At 41.1% G+C, this 21,436-nt stretch overlaps 1 protein-coding gene across 1 annotated transcript in view; it reads right to left on the reverse strand.

Moving 5' to 3' along the window:
* Window positions 1-17,301, reverse strand: part of LOC111871692 (ras-like protein family member 11B) — a 35,671-nt gene extending 18,370 nt beyond the window's left edge. The window contains exons 1-3 of the mRNA XM_023864955.2: window positions 17,148-17,301; window positions 8,837-8,949; window positions 3,820-3,876 (exon numbers count right to left, since the gene is read on the reverse strand). Coding sequence (XP_023720723.1) covers window positions 3,820-3,876; window positions 8,837-8,888 — 109 coding nt within the window. The 5' untranslated portion in view covers window positions 8,889-8,949; window positions 17,148-17,301. The remainder of the gene's footprint in view (window positions 1-3,819; window positions 3,877-8,836; window positions 8,950-17,147) is intronic.
* Between the last annotated feature and the right edge of the window lie 4,135 nt (window positions 17,302-21,436).

Genomic DNA, 21,436 nt, shown 5'->3' on the forward strand with positions numbered 1-21,436 from the left:
GCGGTGAAGATAGAGAACATGAAAATGGTGAGGATGATGATGCTTTAAATTGGCATTGTGAAACTGCCCTTCTGTCTAGTTATGGTGGTGTTTTTCTTTCGAATTAAAATTAGCTGTACCGATTTTGGATAGTAATTTATTTTCAACCGTCTGCTCAGGCATATTTGCAGAGCTTAATATATCTCTGACAAATACATGCAGTCGCTGTGTGATGTTCAGTAGGAATGGGAACATCATAATGACCAGTGGGATAGGAAAGAAGCTGGGGTAAATTGTGACCTATTTTAAGTTTACCACCCAGACATTTGTCTTACATGATTCAAGAAAACCACATAAACATTATTAGGAAAGTCTGCTTCACAATTTAGCTTCGAACCGGAAATCTTTTGATTAAGAAGTAAGCGCACCAACCTAATCTTTATACCGAGATGATTCATTGATAATATTATTAATTATTTATAATCTACATGGCAAATGTTGTCGGCAACGCTTAACATTTTGCAAGTCCACTGATAAACTTGGCACGTGTATGGGTTCATGAGATGCCAGATTTATACAGTTTGACCCAGAATGCAGGTTTAAATCCTGGTGCGAGTAGGTTAATCCTTTAATTTTTTTAAAAATAAATGCTCCTCTGTATATACTAACAGTTCCTTCTTAATGTCTTTAATTACTTATGGAAAGCAAAATTTCAGCTTGTAGCATGTTCATTCCTTTCGTTCATTGGTTTATATGTATCACGAGACTAAATTTAAAAATACAGAATTTTATAGCAGTTGCTATGCAATGACCGCGAGATAGGCGAATAAACAAAGGTTTAATGGAACCCATTTCTAGGCAATGTATCGGTAGACACGTTCCCGCTGCAACGATTACTCATGCAACAATAGAGTTAATTTTGGAAATTGTATTTTCTATTCAGTACGAGCAGAGGGGTTATAAGGAAGACAATTGGGGTGACCCAGTCAAGGACTCTTCAGAACATGCCCTGTGTGGAGGCGAGGTCGAATACCTCCACCGTGACCATGCGAGTCGTAGGAGGCGGCGAAAAAGGAAGTCTCAAATCTGAGACAATAAGATACGGTCGCGAGTTCCAAGGGACCCGAGAAAGACTGCGCTGGCAAGGACCAGCAGCATGTACAAAATACAGACTCCTTCCCCTCGGCAGAGAGGGCGCCCCATGAAAACAAGACCGTAACTGTCAAACAGTAATAAATAAGGGGGCTCGACACCAAGACAAGTTGACTGACTGACCGTCAGTCGGAATGTGACTTTGACTTTAACCCAGTCAGTTGAGAGTTGGGTTCAGCAAGGAAGGCTGAGAAGAGGCGCTCTGATTCAGTTGACAGTTCGGTTGCAGGATATTCGTCGGACAGTAACGACATGGGCACAAAGGTGAAGAATCTCCATTGTTGAGAGGTGTTACCAAGCAACGACTAATGAAGGCACAGGAGGCTGGAGAAGACTTAGCGTTTAGTCATTTGTAGAGTGTGGTTATTAACGATAGCATTGAAAGCGGTTGTAGTTCCGTTAAATCCAATAAATCCATTCATCAATCCTTACACAGTCTATAATCACACGCCTAAATCGTGACAGTGTTTCTCTCGAATATATCTATGGATTGTATTGGGTCTGATTCAAACCAGGAATATTCTTATATATGCGTTCTTCTTTTTCAGTATGAAATTCATTTAAATTATGTTTAAAAATTGAGTTCGTACCTCACAGTAATCACATTCCGGTGTTGCCAGAACAACCCAACTTGCTTAATGCCTTATAGGGACATGATCGCCGCCAGTTTTCACAGTCATACGAAAAACACACAAATTCACTTCTTATAAAAACGGGGAGTTGTTGATTCTTAAAACATATGGCAGATATAGTAATGACTGTGCTTTAAAAAGATTATCATCAGCACGAGAAAGAACTCCTCATTCCATTCTAGCATTAAATTGGCTGTGTCGTTTTGAACAGAATCTGTTTCATTTCCATGTTCGTTCTACCGTGGCCATCATGTTGTGTGTCTCACCTCCAAGTCCCGCTCCGCTCCTCACACAATTACTTTCGACATTTGCTGAGAAGGACATCCTGACAATGGTAATATCAACACATAGTCTAGATACTGCCTCATTTCATTTTTGTATTTGCGACTTCCTCATTGAAGACAATCCCATTTTGCAACATTCTGATCAACTCTGTCTTGTGATTGGATGTAGACTTTGTTAGTAATACCGACTTTCGTGTTGTATTACTTATCTCCCAACTTATTCCCCCGAGAGCAGTTACATTAATCAGATTGTATTAAGATTGGTTGTCTTGTGTCGTTCACGACACCGCTTGTGAGGTGGAATAGAATTTCACAAAAGTAAAGAGAATTTTAATAGAAAATTTTAATGGATTTTATTTTATTAAAGTAAATTAAGTGGACTACAAGGTGTGATTTAGCGCATATTAATGCAGTGTAACAGTTTTAATATATTAAGACACCTGAAGATGGCCATCTAGGTTATGTTGTGTTGTGTTAAAAATGTAAGTGGAATAATAAGGAACAATTATTGACGGGCTGTGTTATACATAGACGTTTTAATTGTGACTTGCAAGAGGATGCTTAAATACACAGTTCCCCTATATTTTTGTCACGTTCTTAAGGGGGGGGGGTTACCGGCCGTCGCATAGACACGGCAGGTCTTCTACGTATTATTGCCAGTATTCATTGTCGTGAGAATATTTACAGACATTTCTCTAGTGTTATATAAACGGCCCAAATGTTGTATTATCAACACATTAAGTAATATATACAGAGTGATTCTAAATTATTGTCGGGGTTTCCGTATCCTATAAAGGGAAACTCCGACAATGATTTAGATTCACTCTGTACGTATACTTTCTTGAAGAGGTAGTAATCGCTCAGCTGATAAAGATATTTCACGCTTTTTACGGAAACTGAATGTTCATTGCCGTGTTCACAAGCAATCGGCATTGAATTCTACATCTACCAATTGAATTTAATCTAGACTCTTACACCCGATTTCTTCAAGATCTGTTTTAATAGTATCCTCCCATATATAGCTAGATCTCCCAGGTGGACTCTTGCATTCAGGGTTTTCGACGAACATTTCATATGAATCTCGCATCTTACCCAAATAAATTCATATAAATGCCGTTCATCTGAGCCTTATTTGTTCAGCCTAACAACGTTTCGGAAATGGGGTCTGTTTCAGTTACCAGGTATGCCTCAGGGCGAGGAACATGAGTACAAAGGTTTATTAGAAAGGGTGAGCCTCTCAGGTTACAGTCTCACTAATGAGCCTCTGACAGAATGTTGAGAGGTAAAGTTGTGTCTTTGCTTCACTAATTAAGCACTAAGCCGTGAAGGCGTATTGGGCAGTGGATGTATAGATCTGCGTACGTATTCTTGACTTGACTACTTGGAGGTGAGTGGTTAGCTTCACGCCTCGGTGGCTTTACCCCGGGGGATGAGGCCCAGGTACCCACTGAATAAGAGGCTCTTCGGGCGCCAGAACCGGCCTGGATGACTTGGAGAGGAAAAAAATCTGGCCCCTACCAGGACTCAAACTCTGACCCCTCGGCTGTCCGGCCTGTAGCCAGCTGCTATACCGACTGAGCTATACCAGTTCCTCATGAACATGTGACAGGGTTTAATCGTATTATTAATTGTTATGTTTGATAGTGCTATTAATTTTAACGACGTGGCACTAGAATCGATTGCGTTGTGTTTAGTGTTATTAGATACATCTGTTTGTGGAGGAGGTACCTTGAAGGTGACCTTGCTAGTATGGAAATGAACAGTGGTCTTACCTGTGTTTGAACGGTATTCGCCAATGAACCTTCTGGTGAGGTATCGCACCGTCAGAGCTGTAAATATACAGAGGAGAGATAAACAGTGAGCCACATGTTGGATGCAGGAAGTTCACATTTAAGACAATGAATGCCAACCGCAGTGAGTCACTTTTTGTTACTCATCGGGCATATATTTTTATATCGATTGCAAAGCGTTACAGGATGATCGCAACATGAATGAGTATAGGCGTCTGGAATCAGGTTTGATTGAGAACTAAATCGTTGGATGTATCGACCAGGTTTATAACGCTCTGGAATAGTATGAGTAAGGTATCTCGTACCGCGTTAGTACACCGAAATAAGTCGAGCTGACTCATTTCAAATCCACACTTATTTACTGTTCATTTTACAGGCCGTGTCTCAGCTCAGGAGGTTAGTCGCGCGGCTTCCCACCGCGGCGGCCCGGGTTCGAGCCCAGGTCAGGTCATATGGGATTTGTGGTGAACAATGTGGTACTGGGGCAGGTTTTCTCCGTGTACTTCGGTTTCTCCTGCCAATTCTCATTTCACCGACTGTTCCACATTAATCATCTATCAACCGGGTCTGGTACAATAGGCCAGATAGTGGTCAATGTACCAAGTGGACTCAATCTCATGCCACCCCAAGAAACTTAAAAAAAATGCTAAAAACTACTATTCATTTTCGTCAACCAAGTCATTCTACGCTGTATAATCTCTGAAATTGAAACAGCATAACTAAATAGGTTTAACCTGAGGATCAACGAATTAACAATCAGCCAAGCGAATTTTTCGCGTCGGATTTATTATGGTTTATATAGCGACATTGTTGTTGGCTGAAACTCTGTACCGTTGAAAGTTAGAATAATAACAATTAACGAATTGGAACGGACGTGGTTGGAAGCAGCCGAGGCTTACATCAAGGTGCTATATCCCTACACTCGCTTGGAGAAACTGAACAAGAACATGAAAACCCTCAGGATAGTTGGTGTGCCGAGATTCGAACCGGGTACTACCTGAATACAAATAAGAAGTGTTAACGCCTGAGCTAACTTTCTCCGTGTTAGATTTGTTAAATGGAAGATCATACAGTGTCTGACCTTGATGATGAAAGCAGTTAACACGTTCTATGTTTCCTTATTGCTAGTAAACGTTAGACAACATTGACAAATGTGAAGCGTTTACAGAAGAGAGCTTGAATCATTACACCTTTTAAAAGTTTTCCGTTATATGTTTCCTCATGTATTAACCATCATTTAATTACTCCTGTTCAGTTAGTTACACTTGCTGGATTTCTGCTCTCTAATTAGTAATATAAACGTGTTAACGAAATTCTTAATTGACTCCCCGTTTTATAACAACAGAATATTTATTTAGTTTTACACAGTGGAAACACGGGGGCACGCTGTAGCGTAGATAGTTGAGGCACTATTATGCTATAAGCCGGAAGGTCGCGGGTTCGAATCCCGTTGAGATCTTTGAATTTTTCAATTGACCTAATTCTTGCAGCCTCACTATGGTCCCGGGGTCAACTCAACTGCTAACAGAAATGAGTACCAGGAATATTCCTGGGGGTAAAGGACGGCCGGCGCCTAAGGCTGACAACCTTAACTCCATCTGTGAGTCGATCGTCTAGAAAATGTTTGGGCCTCACAAACCTGTGGGTCTGTATGGCCGGTTACAGGGATATTTTTGCCGTTACCGATTGAAACACGAAAGAGTTCTGTAAAATATTGCAATTATATGTCGATATTTGTGATATATGGACCAAGTAATGCAGACCTGTATGCTATACTCGTAGACAAGTAAGTGTACACTTTTAAGTATTTCATATGAGTAATAATTTGAAGCATTAATGAAATAAGAGGAAATTATTATGTTATTTCATATATGTAGCTGGTAATTATTTGAAATCTTACGGTTTTGCAGAATGCCATGTTTAGTGACGTAGTAACGCAACTTAATAAATAACTTATCTTATATATTATCCATAAACATACGGTACTACTAACATAAAGCCCACGTTAATTTGACAGATACTGCTGTACATCACATTAACCCTTTAAAGTCCAATGCTTCTATATGCATCACTACCCACACAGTGTATTTGTGTGTTTCGTTTGGTTCTTAGAATAAACAGCGACTCGTTCCGTAAACATCATTAACCGGCTGATTTTCGTAGCGGAGAAGTAATGCCTTCCCTGTGAGGTACGAACTGAACTTTTGTATGTTATATGGAGGAAACTACGGCTTTAAGGAAAGCCCGTGTGTAAGCGGGTTCGAATACCTTCACCGTAGCCGTGCGAGTCGTAGGACGCGACGGAAAGGGAACCTAGTGCTTGGGGGTATGGTTGGGCTATCATGTTCCTGGGTGTTATAAATACGGGGAGCTGGTCCTCCAGGTTTGGGGGAGTCTCGAATCTGAGACCATAAAATATGGTCATGAGTCCAGTGGGACTCGGACCTGAGAATGACTACGCTGGGGAGGGCCTGCATCAATTGTAAACGACAGACCCATCCTTTCTTTAGAGGGGGCGCTCCGTATGAACAAACCCACATCTGTCTGACAGTAACAAAAATCTGGTCTTGTGCCCAAAACGGGGGTTGGCACCAAGACAGGCAGGCCGGATAACAGTCGGTCACAACAGAATGTTTCAAGGCTTTAAGGGGTTAAAGAAGAACGAATGCTTATATTGTCTGGAAAATGAATAAGTACAGTGTAGAACTCACCTCTTGAAATGAGGCTTTAGTCAGGTTTTCTTGTCAGCAAAGCAGTGGCATAAGGCAGTGGGATATTCTTGTTCTAAGATTTTGGCGAACATAGTAGGATGAGTCAGAGCGTGTGGCTAAGAATGAAGGGAGTATGCTCTTACATTGTCTGGCTCAAGTGATCAGTGATGTTCACTTTAATATGCCCTATTCAGATTTAACTAACTCTTGTGGTCGCACAGTTTCTAGCAAGGCGAAGCATTACGGCACACATATGCTATGTAATGTATAGAGTACTCATTTTTACAGATTTTTATAAATCAGTAAGCGCGAAAAGATATTTTTGACCTCAAAGGCAGAGTACTTTGTTAAACAGTGCCAGCACTGAAGCAATTAGTTGGCTAATATTTGAACGACGAGAACATGTATCCGTGTATAAATTCGTCGAGGCCAGGTAAAAGTAAGCCTGTGTAGTTTTCGACTCTGGGGACCACCATTATCAAGTGGGTACCGTGGTCTTTTTCCTCGGAGATAAAGCGACTGGGACAAGATACTAACCACTCGCTTACATTTAGTACAGAGGTTGAGAAAGTGTGGAGCTATACCTCTGCTCTTCCATACTCTCCCATACATCTTAATGGCGTGATGTTTAGTTAAGCACAAGGACAGTTTTGCCCTTTAATTATTAATTGACCGAGTGTGAAAAGAAATAAGATGGATGCAGGTAATCACTTAAATGAAACATATTAGTGTAAAAGTAACTGAGGCCATTCCCCGGAGTGTTTCTTGAGACGTCAACATTCACTCAGCTTGTAAAAAAATTTCTTCCCCCTTTCTCATATAAAACGTGGAAGTTCATTGTCATGCCCTTATCTCCAGCCAAATGAATATAGTTCACAGAGATCCATCCTAATTCTTTAAGCTTCATTTTAATAGTTCTCCCATCTATACTTAAGCCTCCCAGGCATTATGAAATTATCGTCAGCTTCTCACACTCCATTCTACTTAGATCGAATTATTGTCATCAGCAGCCTGTTGCTATCCCCCCCTAAATTTGTGTTGTTCCTTAATGTGGGAGAACAACGAAGAACATGGCATTTTCCAAGTGTTTATTTTCTTTGTTAAACTTGAGAGATGCCGGTCACGGTAGCCGAGCGGTCTAAGGCATGTACTGCCTTTCGCTCGCTTGGAAACCGGGATCGTGGGTTCGAATCCCACTCAGGGCATGGGTGTTTAGTTTGTTTGTGTGCGTTTTTCTGTGTTTGTGACGAGCTGAACACCCGCCCAAGGAGTCCTACCGAATGTGTAAGATCTAGAAAAAAAACAAAGTGAACGGAGAAGTTCATGGAGGTAGGCCTAGGCCCACTGGGGCTGTAGTGTTAAGGGGGGAAAAACTTCAGAGATAATGTTACTTTGCGAAATTCTCACTGTTTTTCGTTTGATCTGTAATTGCGTATGAGTTTAATTCACATTACAAGGCTGAAAGGGGCTTGCTTCGTATTTTAGGTTAACTACTTCGTTTAGGATATGAGCTGGTTTTGTATTGTTGTAACCGCCAAGCTGAAATCGCATAACCACTATCTAAGTATGGCTGCACCATAGCCAGATTCGCTCATAATGTTACTGCGTCCTTATCCCCAAAGTTTTCTGCAGTTGCCGGCAGTAAGTTAATGCCATAATATAGCAATCTCAAGCGCCCATGGGCAACTGTATCGAGATTATTTCGAAATAAGGAAGTGTGCTCGCACGTATGGCACACATACGTAACGGATTTTCTCTCCTGGTAGATGGTCTTATTATTCTTTACTACATATGTAAGATTTGAGGTTACACGACAGTGACTATGAAGAATGCCGTCTTCTGGGATGTGGCGCCGTATAGATCTTCTGTGAACCGACATATCGGAGAAACGTATCGCCTCCATCTTCATGGTAGGTAGCAGGCACCTGCTCTAGCTGGTTTCTCGCTCGCAAATTTTTCTACCCTGAAGATGGAGGCGATACGTTCCTTCGAAACTTTGGTTCACACAAGATCTACACGCCGCCAGATTCCAGAAGACGGTATTCTTCTATTACTGCATAGTTTATAAATGAAGCAAATTTCTTATTTAGTAATGGAGAAAGGCAATAAACCCGAGATCTCGCTTTTGGAAGAATGTACAATATGTTCCTTCCTCATTATATTGTATTGCTTCACTCCAACAGAGTGTGCCGACTCTTTAACTACTCCGAGACTCGTGAGATAATACAATATTTACACTTCACTTAGCCCATTTAGCTATCATTGCTACCAGGATGTTCAGTACCTACCTGATTTGCCCACGTTGATTTTCCCCAGGACGGCGATGCGTACTCGGGGCATATTTGTCTTCACTTCGGTCTTCGTGTTTATGATTTTGGGTGTATACAGAGGAGGAGAACCACTGAAAATAAACGAAAATAAGTTGTATTTCACTGGCTAACTCGTACGTTCTGACAGTACTGGGGGAGTGGCTTGGACTCATGGTTGCTACACCCTTTCTTAGTGCAGTTATTAAAATATAGTTCGTAGTTTATGCTGCTTCAGCTTGTTTTTCTCCTCTCGATAACAGTTCAGCCTGAAGAGGAACGTTAGTGAGTATATACAGCCATGGTTGGTTCGAAGTGTTGCTCAGAAGGTATGAATCATGCTTACGTGATATTGTTTTTCTACTTTACGCATTGCCGGGAGATGAAGCAGTAGGTTTTGTCAGCAACGAACTTTTCCACTCTTTAACATCTGTTAGAAGTGCGCAGATTTTAATTTATGCTTTAAAATTTTCCACCTTTATATCGGGGTTGGATGCCATTTTCAATTCACCGTAATTAAAGTTTGCGTGGGAACTGTGTTCAGCTCCTGGGAATGCACACTGCTGTCCAGCACAATTAAATCAGCTGATTATACCTGTTGCCCATTTCGGTGAACATCACTTCTGTACACATTGGTAGAATGGGTCGAGTTGTCTGCAGTTAACCATTCTTTCACCTTTAATTTAATTTAATTTCAATTTTACCGTTAATTCTAAAGCAGAAAACGAGCAGTTGAATACATGCCTTCATTAGAGAGAGTCACTCGCAACGCACAGTCTGTCAGATCTGGGAAGGTTAGATTTTCCAGCACTATCAATAGACCACTGTAGGTCGTGGTGCAAGAGCCGAGAAGGCCCAACCTTTATACATTCATTCATTCATTCATTCATTCATTCATGTTTTTCTTAAAGGATTTATTGATTTACAATTCTCTGACTTGTTAGTATGAAACTGAAAGTCGCCTGTCTGTGACCAGCGTAAGGGATCAGTTATTACATGAATCTTGAAGCAGTACTGCAAATGTATCCACACATTTCGCTTATGTTTCATTTTCGTTGCAAGACGTTCAGCTAGCAAGGGGCGTATCAAGGTCATGGTAGCGAGACCTACTTCTTTCGCGAAGAGGTCTGTGTATTTCTGGAATTGTTCACATTATAGGCGATCATTTATTTCCATGTTACAAACTCAAGATAGATTTAGGTGTGTCAATTCATGCAGGTATTCAGGTGTTCTTCTTTCTGATGGTATTAATAAGTAAAGTTAAAGTTCTCTCTGTTTCTGTGGCCGCCTTTTCAGTTTCTTAATCCCATACACAGTCTGAACGGGGGATCAGCCCGTCGCAAGGCCTCTACCTACGCACCGAACAACACAAACGCAGAATAAACGCATAAACAGACATCCATGCCTCGAGTTGGATTCGAACCCACGGTCTCAGTTTTCGAGCGAGCGAAGACATTTCATGCCTCAGACGTCGCGGCAACCGTGATCAGCGCCTAAATTTATAGTCGTTATGAAGTACGAGTGTGATTACTCAACAGATGACTGTGTGTCAGCATGTATTGTTGTTTGGTATTGTATATAATATGCGTATATGAACCTAATACACGTGCTATGCGTTTATTAATTCTATTGATATGTACACTTGATACTTTTGTACTGTTATTGACACAGTATCTATATGCAGGCACTTAGCAAGACTGGGAGTCAATACTACGCTCAGCCATGCCATGTCTCAGGCAGGCCGTCGCCGGTTTATTACTACTGAGGCTCGGATTCAATCCAAGAGCTTTCAATATGGGATTTGTGGTGAACGAATTATGAAAGTTGGTGCTCGCGTTTTCTCCGAGTACATAGGTTTTCTCTTGTCAGTTATGGTTCCACTAATTTTCCATTTTCTCATCTGTTATCCGGGGCCGGTACAATAGGCTCGTTTACGGTAGAAGCACCAAGGCACGCATCTCACTGCACCGCAAGAATAAAGAAAAAGAATTGTAATCAGTTGTGGTCCATGAGTTCCTCAAATGTCCTGATATGACGTCAGTACTTCTTGTTTTTCCGGAAAGGCCATTCGAATTTTAAGCCCGACGATTAACATTTGCCATTTCTTGAGTCCATACACCACATGCCATGTGCTACTCACAGTGCCAGACTCCAGTATTTATACTGTCAGCGGAACACTTTACTTATTATAGGTCAGTGGAAACGGCTGTATATAACCCTCTCGCTCTCTCTTTCGCAAGTAATCCGTGTTATTGGAATAAGTGGTGGGTATGTCTTCTAGCAATGCACATGCATATGTACGGAAACACATGACTAATACTATGCAATGGATCAAAAGTAGCAACATGCAGATGCTATGCATGGCACCACATACAGGCTGATGCGAGGATCCTTAAGTATGTCGCCATGTGTAAGAACCTAGAAGTGCTTTATGGCGTCAATACGTTCACGTTAAATGTAAAGCAGTGGATATATGGATCTAAAGTATGTTATTTTAAGTGTCTGTCACGTGTTATGTGTACTTAGCAGTCTTGAAGGACCTTGGCTGCTTTTCTGCATGCAAATTTAAATCAGGCAGAACTGGTATCGCAGTCTTTTCACAGGAAAGCTGGATGTCTGTGGCATACGAGAGAATTGAACAGAAAGGAAAAAGAACTGGATTATGGCTTGAACGGAACTCAACTGAGTGCATCTATGGCGTCTCGGTTTCAATTGCAGTTCCGTCAACAGTGCAGCAGTTTTTATTCTTTGCCTTTCACTTTCCCGTTCAGAAGATGTTTCGGCCCCAACGGGCCATCATCAGGTGTCTTCATTTGCCAAAGCTCTTATACTGTATTGAACGTCACTCATTCACTTCACATGTAACTGCAGTATCTCACGGTTTTAAATGTTGGCTTCACAATCTGGCTCTCACCAGTTAAATTACCATACGCTGTAATTCACTTTCTGTTAAAATTAATTCAAAATCATTTAATTTTTTCTTAAATTTATTGTAAAATTTGTGGAATTTGTGGTGGACAAAGTGGCGCTGGGGTAGGTTTTCTCCGAGCACTTTGGTTTCCCCTGCCAATCTTCATTCCACCAATTGCTCCACAGTCACCCTCACCTATCATCTGGGCCGCAGTACAAGGGACTTAGTCCCATCCCACTAATAATAAAAAAATAATTTCTTTGCGGGTGTGTTTCAGTTCGTAATTTTTATGGTTTGTGGTCGCTTCACCAATTATCGCTTTGTGGCTCACGATTTGATTTCCGCCTGCTTCTGCTGGTTTAATCTTTGACCGTGAAGATGGAGGCCATATATTCGTAACAAACTTTGACCTTTCTCCTAACTGCAACGAGTTTTAGCTCGAAGACCGCCCTCTTCATAGTCACCTTTATTACAACCTCGTATCCAACAAATTTATACTGTGTGAGAACGTAAAACATGGGAATCTGATTGTTTTGTGTCTCAGACTGTGCCAGCATTTTAGCCTACTTTCATATTTAAAAAATAAAGTAGTCTTGTGAGATTACCATGCCGTCTGCTTATTTCTCTGTTCATTCCTCCCTATCAACTTTTGAATGCCTGAACCAGTCTTTATGAAACTTAGTATATATATATATATATATATCATGGCACCTGAGCCCATTTCAGCCGTGTAATTTATAAACCACACCCATCAGTCTGTGTGTCTGTATTTGTATCCTCCCTGATGTAAACATCAGGCTCAGTAAACATTCCCGCAGTAAAGAATACACGCAACCATAGAAGAATTCATGTCCTATCAAAGGAAAGTAGGCGATTAGTTCTTCCCAGAAGTTCCTGACCTGGCCTTATAATGCTAGAAATGCGAGTAACTGTTAACGATTGCTGCAAAAGTAACTGGCTCATATGGTAACCATCGTGTGTTGATCAGCATGAAAACTATAGTGGATCCTGTTTTGTTCTGTTCCTTTTAAAGACTTCGTTTTTACGTTCAGCCACCATCTTCTCTGAAGGGTTTGTTCTGTGGCTATGAGGTCTTCGAACCCATCGTTAGGAGATAAGTACGCCATAGCTCTGAAAGCTGATTGTGTGTGGTGACATTCCTCAGCCCTCGTTAGTAACACTGCTCTGTACTTCTTGGTGCTAGTTCCCTTAATGGAGGAATTCGACGGGCTCATGAGTGCTGCAAATGAATGGACTTCCTAAGCTGGAACCCGTAACTAGTATTAATGGAGTCATTATTAACATGTAAGACAATAAACTATTGTTTAATTTTATGTTACTTCTTAGAACGAAATATAACTCAGGGATGTCGTAATGGATGTTACGCGTTTTTTTATTGTTTCTCGGCTTAGTAACGAATTTAATTTCGTGAACAAGTTTTCGGTTTAGGACGAAATAATATAATTGACTTTTTCCCCTTTCTTCCGTGTGTGGTCACAAACTGCAAGGGAGAAAATTTAGTTTAGAAGTTCGTGACATCCTGACCACCGGACTTTGTTCAGTAATCTGCGCTTACTCAATTCCCTGTTGCGAAAGGGAGCTGAGTTATTTCCAATGATTACAGCACATCCATGGCGAAAATCTTTAGCCTTACTAGGAACATCTGTGACACGAATTACGAAACGTAGAATATTGTGTCATGACGACGCAATAGTGGACCCAGAGTAAAGACGTTCCGCTACAACGAATACGCAAGCAACAATGGAGGGATTGTTATGAAACGGTGTTTTCTGTTGGATCAGATCCGAGGCTATATAACGAGGACCCCAGGCCAGCTGATTTAATTGAGAAGGTCAGTTGAGCTTCGAGACGCCAGCCTACCAGAATGTGAACTTGGGAGCAGAGGAATCGAGATATGGAATTGAATTGGGGTATAATAGTTACTCTCTGCAGCTGAGTTGAGTTTGACGTCTGGTCGTGAAGAAAAGACTGTATAAACTGTTATAATCTCCTATGTTGACATCCGTTACTATGAAAGGACTAGTGAAAACAGACTGAGAAGACTAGTGTTTGCAGCAGTGAAATGTAAAGTGCGGAGATTAGCCATAGTGTTGTATTACTTGTAATTACGAGTTAAGCGTATAAATGCAATAAATCCAAACATGCAATTCACACCCCGTCTAATAGTCACTCAATCGTGACAGTATGTTCGAAGTGTAAGAAAGCCGTGGAAGAATATTTTTACTGGTACAAGAAATTTGGTTAGTGCCATTTTATATACATCACTAAATTTGTGGTTAATATATTAAAGATATATTTTTTTTTCATAGAACTTTCACTGGTTGCTGTAGATTATATTGTTATCGACACATCGAAACGTGCGTCTTTTTCAGAACAGAAGGAAATGAGTATGGTTTTAGGCAAAGCGATATTTGTTAGATTACATGGATACGCAGTATTAATAAAGTGAATGTAAAATTGTGTCGCAGTGTACGGTGAACTGTAAGAATTCTGATAGGAAGATGTTGCAAATTCATATCTTGTCATTTTCTTTCTGAAAGCTCTTGCTAACATGGTGTCAGCAGATTTTCTGGCGATCAGATTCTGGGGGTATATATATAAAAGAAACTTTGTGTTTTGAGAAGGAAGTCTAGACACAAAAAAAGGTTGCATTTTAGAAATGTTACCAATGAAACTAAAGGCAGGGAGGGGGTAAATTAAGGATGATTTATCTTATGTTATATTGGCTGTGAGCCAAATATATGGCATATTCTGTAATCCGCAATCCATACTGCTCTGATAATCGAAACAAATTATTTGGCCCTCCAACTGGCATTTTTGGCGAAAACAGTCGTAGATATTAACATAAACTTGCGTCTTGGCTCCTTCGCTTGCATTGTAGCACTTTTGCCAAGGAGGCGGTGTCGCCCGCTAGACGCTTCTGTGTGCATAGGGAGGGGGAGAAGGAATAAATTAATAAGGATAAATTGTAGATATTATTAGCAATACTTTCGAAATCTGGAGCCACAAAGACTGCTTTATACGTATGTAAAACAAAGGTTCTTAATGGCATAAAAGAAAATAGCAAGCACTTGCTACTTAATATCAATTCCAACAGCTACTTCGTCTGTTGGGACACAGGATATATTTCATCTGAATGGGAGAAGCATGGATTAAGACTCGATTTCATCTTGTAAGTTGACTTTTAAAGTTTCAGCTGTATATTTTAGAATGCAACTTGAAGTGAGGAAAGTCGTAGTTACATTCTGTCATACTGTCAAGATGAACTGTCAGATAATGATTGAGTGCTCTCTGTGCTATTTGCTTGTCAACTTGAAAGCCGACAAATGGATGTTATATCCATTTCATCCTTCCATATGTACTCTGATATTCCCGATTAATCGACAGAAACTTTAGCAGAAATTCTCATAGAGAGGGAGTAAGGAAATGCCAGAAGTGGAACACAGACAGTGGAGTTTGTTAACAATTCTTTCCAGATTCAGACTGCATAGACTCCAATGTGCATATGAATTACGCCACTGGGCATAACTCATTCGCGAGCCGGTACTTAATGAACATATACATTTATTGCAGATTCTGTAGATTATGCACGAGTATAATACATGAGTGGGAAATAATCTTTTGACTTTCTTCATAGTCATCGCCGTGAAAACCTCAAAACTTACAATCTTTGACTTTATTGAAATGTGTTTAATTTGGGAGTTTGACCCTGGAGTTTTATCCGAGCCACACAAATATATAACAAAACAGATATATACGTGTTTTTTTATGTTTAATATAATACATCACAGAAACCGCGATCGAACACCATTCACATACCAAGAATCATGCGTCTGTTCTGGCTTGTCCAGATAAAATTTACTGAGTCCAGTTCCAAGATATTTGTGAATTACGTACACAAAGCAATTACATAGTAGCTTATATGCTACCTGTTTATCGCTGTCCCGTCTTTAATAAATGAACTCTTTCTCTGATACAGATGAAATTTTGTAAAAAAGATGACATATAAAATTATTCACAGAATTTGATTTTGGCTTAAAGCGGACCATTTGGTTTTAACATCCGCTTGCATTCTTAAGCATAATTCAGTAAATATGGAGGTCACCGGAAAATATTTCTGACATAATAAACCCTCTTAAAGTAAATCATATTGGCTTATGTCATAAAGGTACTTTTCGTTTACCCACAAGTAGTTTTGGGCGTAAAATTGGAATATTACTTATTTCAGCTGTCACATTTTAGGGATTAAGATAAATTTGAATTCTTGCTATATTCTTGTCTGTAGTGAACTAATGTTCAAACTATACATCTCCGCATATTGTATCTCTTTTTATGCAGAATATACGTATAAATGTTTAAACATAATTTAACAAAATCTGATGTTCATGAAAACGGCATCTACTGCATATTCTTTATCTTTTTTTCATAACTGGTTATATATGACGATTATTTTAAATCTTTCCCAATAAACTGCAATAAACATTGATGTGGACCACACGGAAGTGCGTCTGGATTTGTCAGTTCCTTTCTCTGTTGTCAGGCAGGATAAAACATGCACTTATATCACAAGTAAACATGTCACATGTAAAATAAGATATTGATCCCCGAATTAGTGGTGCTCCGTTTATTATGAAAGGAATAATTTCTAATTGCGTTACTGATAACCGGTGTGGATACAGCATACATCATTTATAGAGCAAAAGCCAACATGAGACACATAAAGTAGTTTAAATGTTAGAATATTTGTTTTGTATGTAATATTTCATGGATGAGTTGAGAGACACAGTTTTCAATGCATGACAGGTGACCCCGTATTCATGTTGACGCCAGTAATAAATTACACTTAAATTTTGTGTTTAGGATACAGCTGTGGAGAATAGAATGATGTTCAGTCAACTAGATTCATGGCTTCCACAACTGTAACAGTTTATTTAGTTACCTGGTCTTCTACCATTTCTAAAAGAGCGTTTTTCCACAAAGGAGTGATTCTTTTACAGATACATACCCCACAATTCAGCGTACATAAAAATATCACAGTTTTAAAAAATCTTGTATATGAAGGACATGATATTATACGAGTATTCTTATATTTACGTATATATTTTTGACGTCCGAAAATTGAAGTATGTTTAAGAACTTGTGTTTATAATTTTAATATTATTAATAATTTTCAGGGTATTATTAAATAAATTTTTGTTAAGAAAACGTTTTTAATAATGCACTGTTTCAAAATACCGGAGCGAATAAATTAACTATGACTTCTATAAACACGATTTATTAATGTGCGCGTTCAGCTTGCAACTTGAGATAGGCACAATAATTTCTGTGCTGTGTGACAGTAGCAAGAAGCTTTGTACTCACCTGTGTCTGACAGTGTCAGAAGTTGGCACAGGGGGAGTAACCCGACGCAGCTAAGTTGTCAGCCGTTTGCTTGTTGACGCTCTTGGTAAGAACGCTGATCAGAGGTCACAATGTGACTTGTCCACAGCTACCACTGTACTGATCTTCTACTTCCCTGACGCCCGCTCTTTATTACTTTGGGTCTGCTGTAGAGACGGTTTTGGGGGTGAGTAGGACGATACGAGCGTCGCGACGGCGCAGAGATACGGCACGTGGCGCTCACAGCGGCTTGTCGGTGAAAATCAACAAGCAGAGGTGGTCAGTAGCCACGGGGGCCTCCCAGCCAGTTGGTATCAAGCAGCGAAGACACATGGTAAGCGAACAACATGTTATGGAACCGTGCCGCCGGTGGCGACTGATTAGCTCAGAAGGAAACTCTTTTGTTAAATCCCAGCGTTTCATTCCATGACAAGTTTCCTGTAGTCCGCGCCGCTTTGCCTGAACGTGTTCACACGAGTATAGTGTCAGCAGCAACATACTGTCACGTAGTATGTGGGGTGTGTGACTATTAGACGGGGTTTGGATTGGATGAGAAGCCGGTGTAGCGCAGTCGGTATAGCAACTGGCTACGGTGGGGAGGACCAAGGGGTCGGAGTTCGAGTATCGTTGGGGGCAAACATTTTCATTTCTATATGTCGTCCAGACCGCCTCTCATGCCCACTCAGCCTATCCAGTGGACACCGGGAGATCTTTCCCCGGGGGTAAAGATGCCGGGCCGTGAAGCTGATCACTCACCTCAATGTAGTGCCTAGGTCAAGGAAACGTGGGTCTATACATCCACTCCCCCATTCGTCTTCATGGCGTAGTGCTTAATTAGTTAAGCAAAGGGAAACTTTACCTTTACTTTTGGATTGGATGATGGAATTTATTGACAGCACTCATAACTGCAAGTAATATAGCGCTGTCGCTGATCTACATACTTTACAGTTCGCCTTTACACACGCTAAGGGTCTCAGTCTTCACTAGTCGTATCCTGGCAACGGATCTCATAAGTCTCACTGTAACTGCAGAACACAGGAAGCTTTTTCTCTGCCGCACTCTTGCCCTCAGCTAACACTCAATTGACTCATTACCGTCTCTGCTCACTCATCATCGACTGCCATCTCAAGAGATTGTCTCAATTCTATCTCAGCCGGTCTTGGATCTTCGTTATACAGCCTCGAGGCGGATCCAACAGAAAACATCGTTTCGGTCGTTATAGAACAACGATACCTCAATTTTTGCTTGCATATTCGTTGGCGCGGGAACTTGTTTGCCCAGCCGTTGCCTACCAGTGGACGCCTGTTGATTCGTCTTTTTCATAGCAACGGCTGGCTTATTTCACTTTTTTTTTTGTAGATTAGCTGTTATGAAATTTACTTCTTTTCCCAGTTTTATTCACGCGTGACTAGCCGGTCTCACGTGCAGAACTAACAAACAAGATGACCAGCCAACCAAGAAACAAATTGACCGACCAACAAGCAAACTGACATAACAAGCAAACAAACAACTGACCAACAAAGTAACTGGCTGGATAACTAACTGATTTGGCTAACCAGCAAACTAACCGACTAACTAACTAACTAACTAACTAACTAACTAACTAACTCCATGGTGTCGAGTCCTTATTGAGAACCCGACAGTCGCTCAGCCGCTCAAGAAAATCACAACATTTGAAGGGACCCGAAAGTTCATTACCGTGTTCACAACAGCCCGCCACGGGTCTCTATCGTGAGCCAGACGAATCCAGTCAATACCGCCATCCTATTCCTCTAAGATAGATTTTAATATTATATCCGCTCTATGTCCATGTCTTTCCGGTGGTCTCTTTCTTTCTCACAAAACCCTGTATGCTTTTAATTTTCTTTCCCATATGTGCTACATGCCCTGCCACCCTAATAGTCATTGTCTTCATCTGATAGTGCAACCTATGAAGTTCCTCCATGTGTAGTTCTCTGTAGCTTCCTGTTGTTTCATCCAAATATTCTTCTCATCACTGTGTTCTCACAGTACTAAAGCGATGTGTGAAGGCGCCAGACACCGATACTCATGTCTATGATGCACGCTACGACGCTGTCAGCATCTGAGGCCATGAACGTCCAGTGGTCGGATGATTGATGAATAATGAACTGTAAACTGTTTGGAAGTAAGCGATCATGGCCTGATCGAGGTACTACCCCGTCCCTTGCCTCAGGAAGACCACGAATGCCGTCACTTAAAATACCCGCTGCCCTGGAGAGATTTGATATGAACACAGTATCGAGCTATGTACTGGATCCATTGTTGTCTTAAGGATTTTTTCTCTCCTCTTGCTTTCACTTTGGAGCATAAGGCCGATTCCTCAGTTTCATGATCATTTTACAGATGGTACGACTCCTTGGACGGGTGATCAGCTTGTCGCAAGGCCTCTACCTAAACACAGGACAACACAGACACAGAATAAACGCATACACACACCAAACACCCATGCCTTGTGTGGGATTCGAACCGAGGACCCCGGCTTCCGAGCGAGCGAAGACAATACATGCCTTAGACCACTTGACTGTCGTGACCGGCTGTCTTAAGGATGCACTCTGTTAATTGTGAGGCACCCGTATTTAATCTAACCTCAGAATGAATGCATACGTTTACGAGTACGTTAAGGATGAAATATGGGAAATGATTGCTAAAGTTCAATTCGGAATCTTTCGCATTTGTGCTTCCTATGTGAAAGTACTGAAATTTTACACGTTTCCTTCACACGAGTACCAAACTTTGCCTTTCGTAAATAGACTGACTGGATTTAAGAAGAGGGTGTTGAGCTGAATATTAGGACCGTTTCATAATGTCGACTTTCACATTTTATACCAGATACTACTCGGGTAATGAAGTTGAGGCGATTGTGATGGTCGGGACATGCAGCACGGACTGAAAACACAGTTTCCGTCGAAAGATCTAAAGGGACAACTTGGGATAAATCGACATACATAAAGATAAAGTTGTCCCTGTGCTTAATTAATTAAGCACTACACCGTGAAGGAGTATGGGGGGAGTGGATGTATAGATCGATATTTTCTTGACCTCGGCACTAGTTGGAGGCGAGTGGTCAGCTTCACGCCCGGGCCGCTTTACATCCGGGAAAGAGCCCCCCGGTACCCATTGTGTAGGAGGTTGAGTGAACCCCAGAGCCAGTCTGGACGACATGGAGAAATGAACATTCTTGACCATACCGGGACTCGAACTCCGACCGCTCGGTCGTCCAGCTCGTAGCTAATCACCATACCGACTGCGCTATAGGTAAGAGGATAAAATTCAGATGGTTAATGAGGAAATTGATTGTACGATTGTGAACTGGATTGGTTTGGTTCAGAACCGGTGACAGGCTGATATGAACACCATAATAGACCTTCGGATTTCATAAAATGTTGGAATTTTCTTAATCAGATGAGCCACCGTCACTTTCTCAAAAAGAATGATGCTTCATGGGGTCAGTGGCTATGTATGTAGGTTCGTAACCCGGAGTTCAACAGTCTTGTTACTTTGAATTATCTTCTGATCGTAATTTACTGTGTGGCGTATAGAACGAATTCAGGACAACATCGTAAATACATGTCACGCATTTAGCCTTGCTCCCACTCATTCGCATCATAAGGTTCAGGATTCGCACATTATCCATTGTTCACGTATACAGTACAGTTCTTACCCCCAAATCATTTTGTAATATGCCATGTGTGACTCCTTCACGATATTACCTTGTTTATCTTTACCCTTGAATGAAGGAATAAATAAAGGGGCAGGCCTTGACCGGCCCTTGAACCGCGACCTTCAGTGATCTATTGGTCTATTTCAGTCTTTCAACAATGCTACAATTTGAAAGAAGTGTAGTATATTACGTAAGGAGCATTTTTTTCTAGTTTCTTGGTGTTGACTGAGATTTGCTACGTCGGCCACTCTCCGGCCTATTGTACCAGCCCAGAATGATGAATAATGAATATGGAGTAGTTGGTGGAATGAGAATTACCAGGGGAAACCGAGGTACAAAGTTGCCACAGTGCTACTATGTCCACTACAAATCCCACATTAGCTGACGTGGGCTCGAACCGCGGGCCCCCGCGGTGGGAAGCCGGCGACTAACCACCTGAGCTGTGGCACGGCGTAAGGGGCCCCGTAGTCACCTGGCTCCATAAAGTAGTGTCCCAGGTAATGAAATATTAATCTAGCTGTAACCCTCACAACCACAAGAGATGTATGTGGCTGATTCATCTTTTTTCTGGCACCTTTTCACAAATTGG

The sequence above is a fragment of the Cryptotermes secundus genome, unplaced genomic scaffold, assembly GCF_002891405.2.
Source record: "Cryptotermes secundus unplaced genomic scaffold, Csec_1.0 scaffold262, whole genome shotgun sequence".
NCBI classification, from domain to species: domain Eukaryota; kingdom Metazoa; phylum Arthropoda; class Insecta; order Blattodea; family Kalotermitidae; genus Cryptotermes; species Cryptotermes secundus.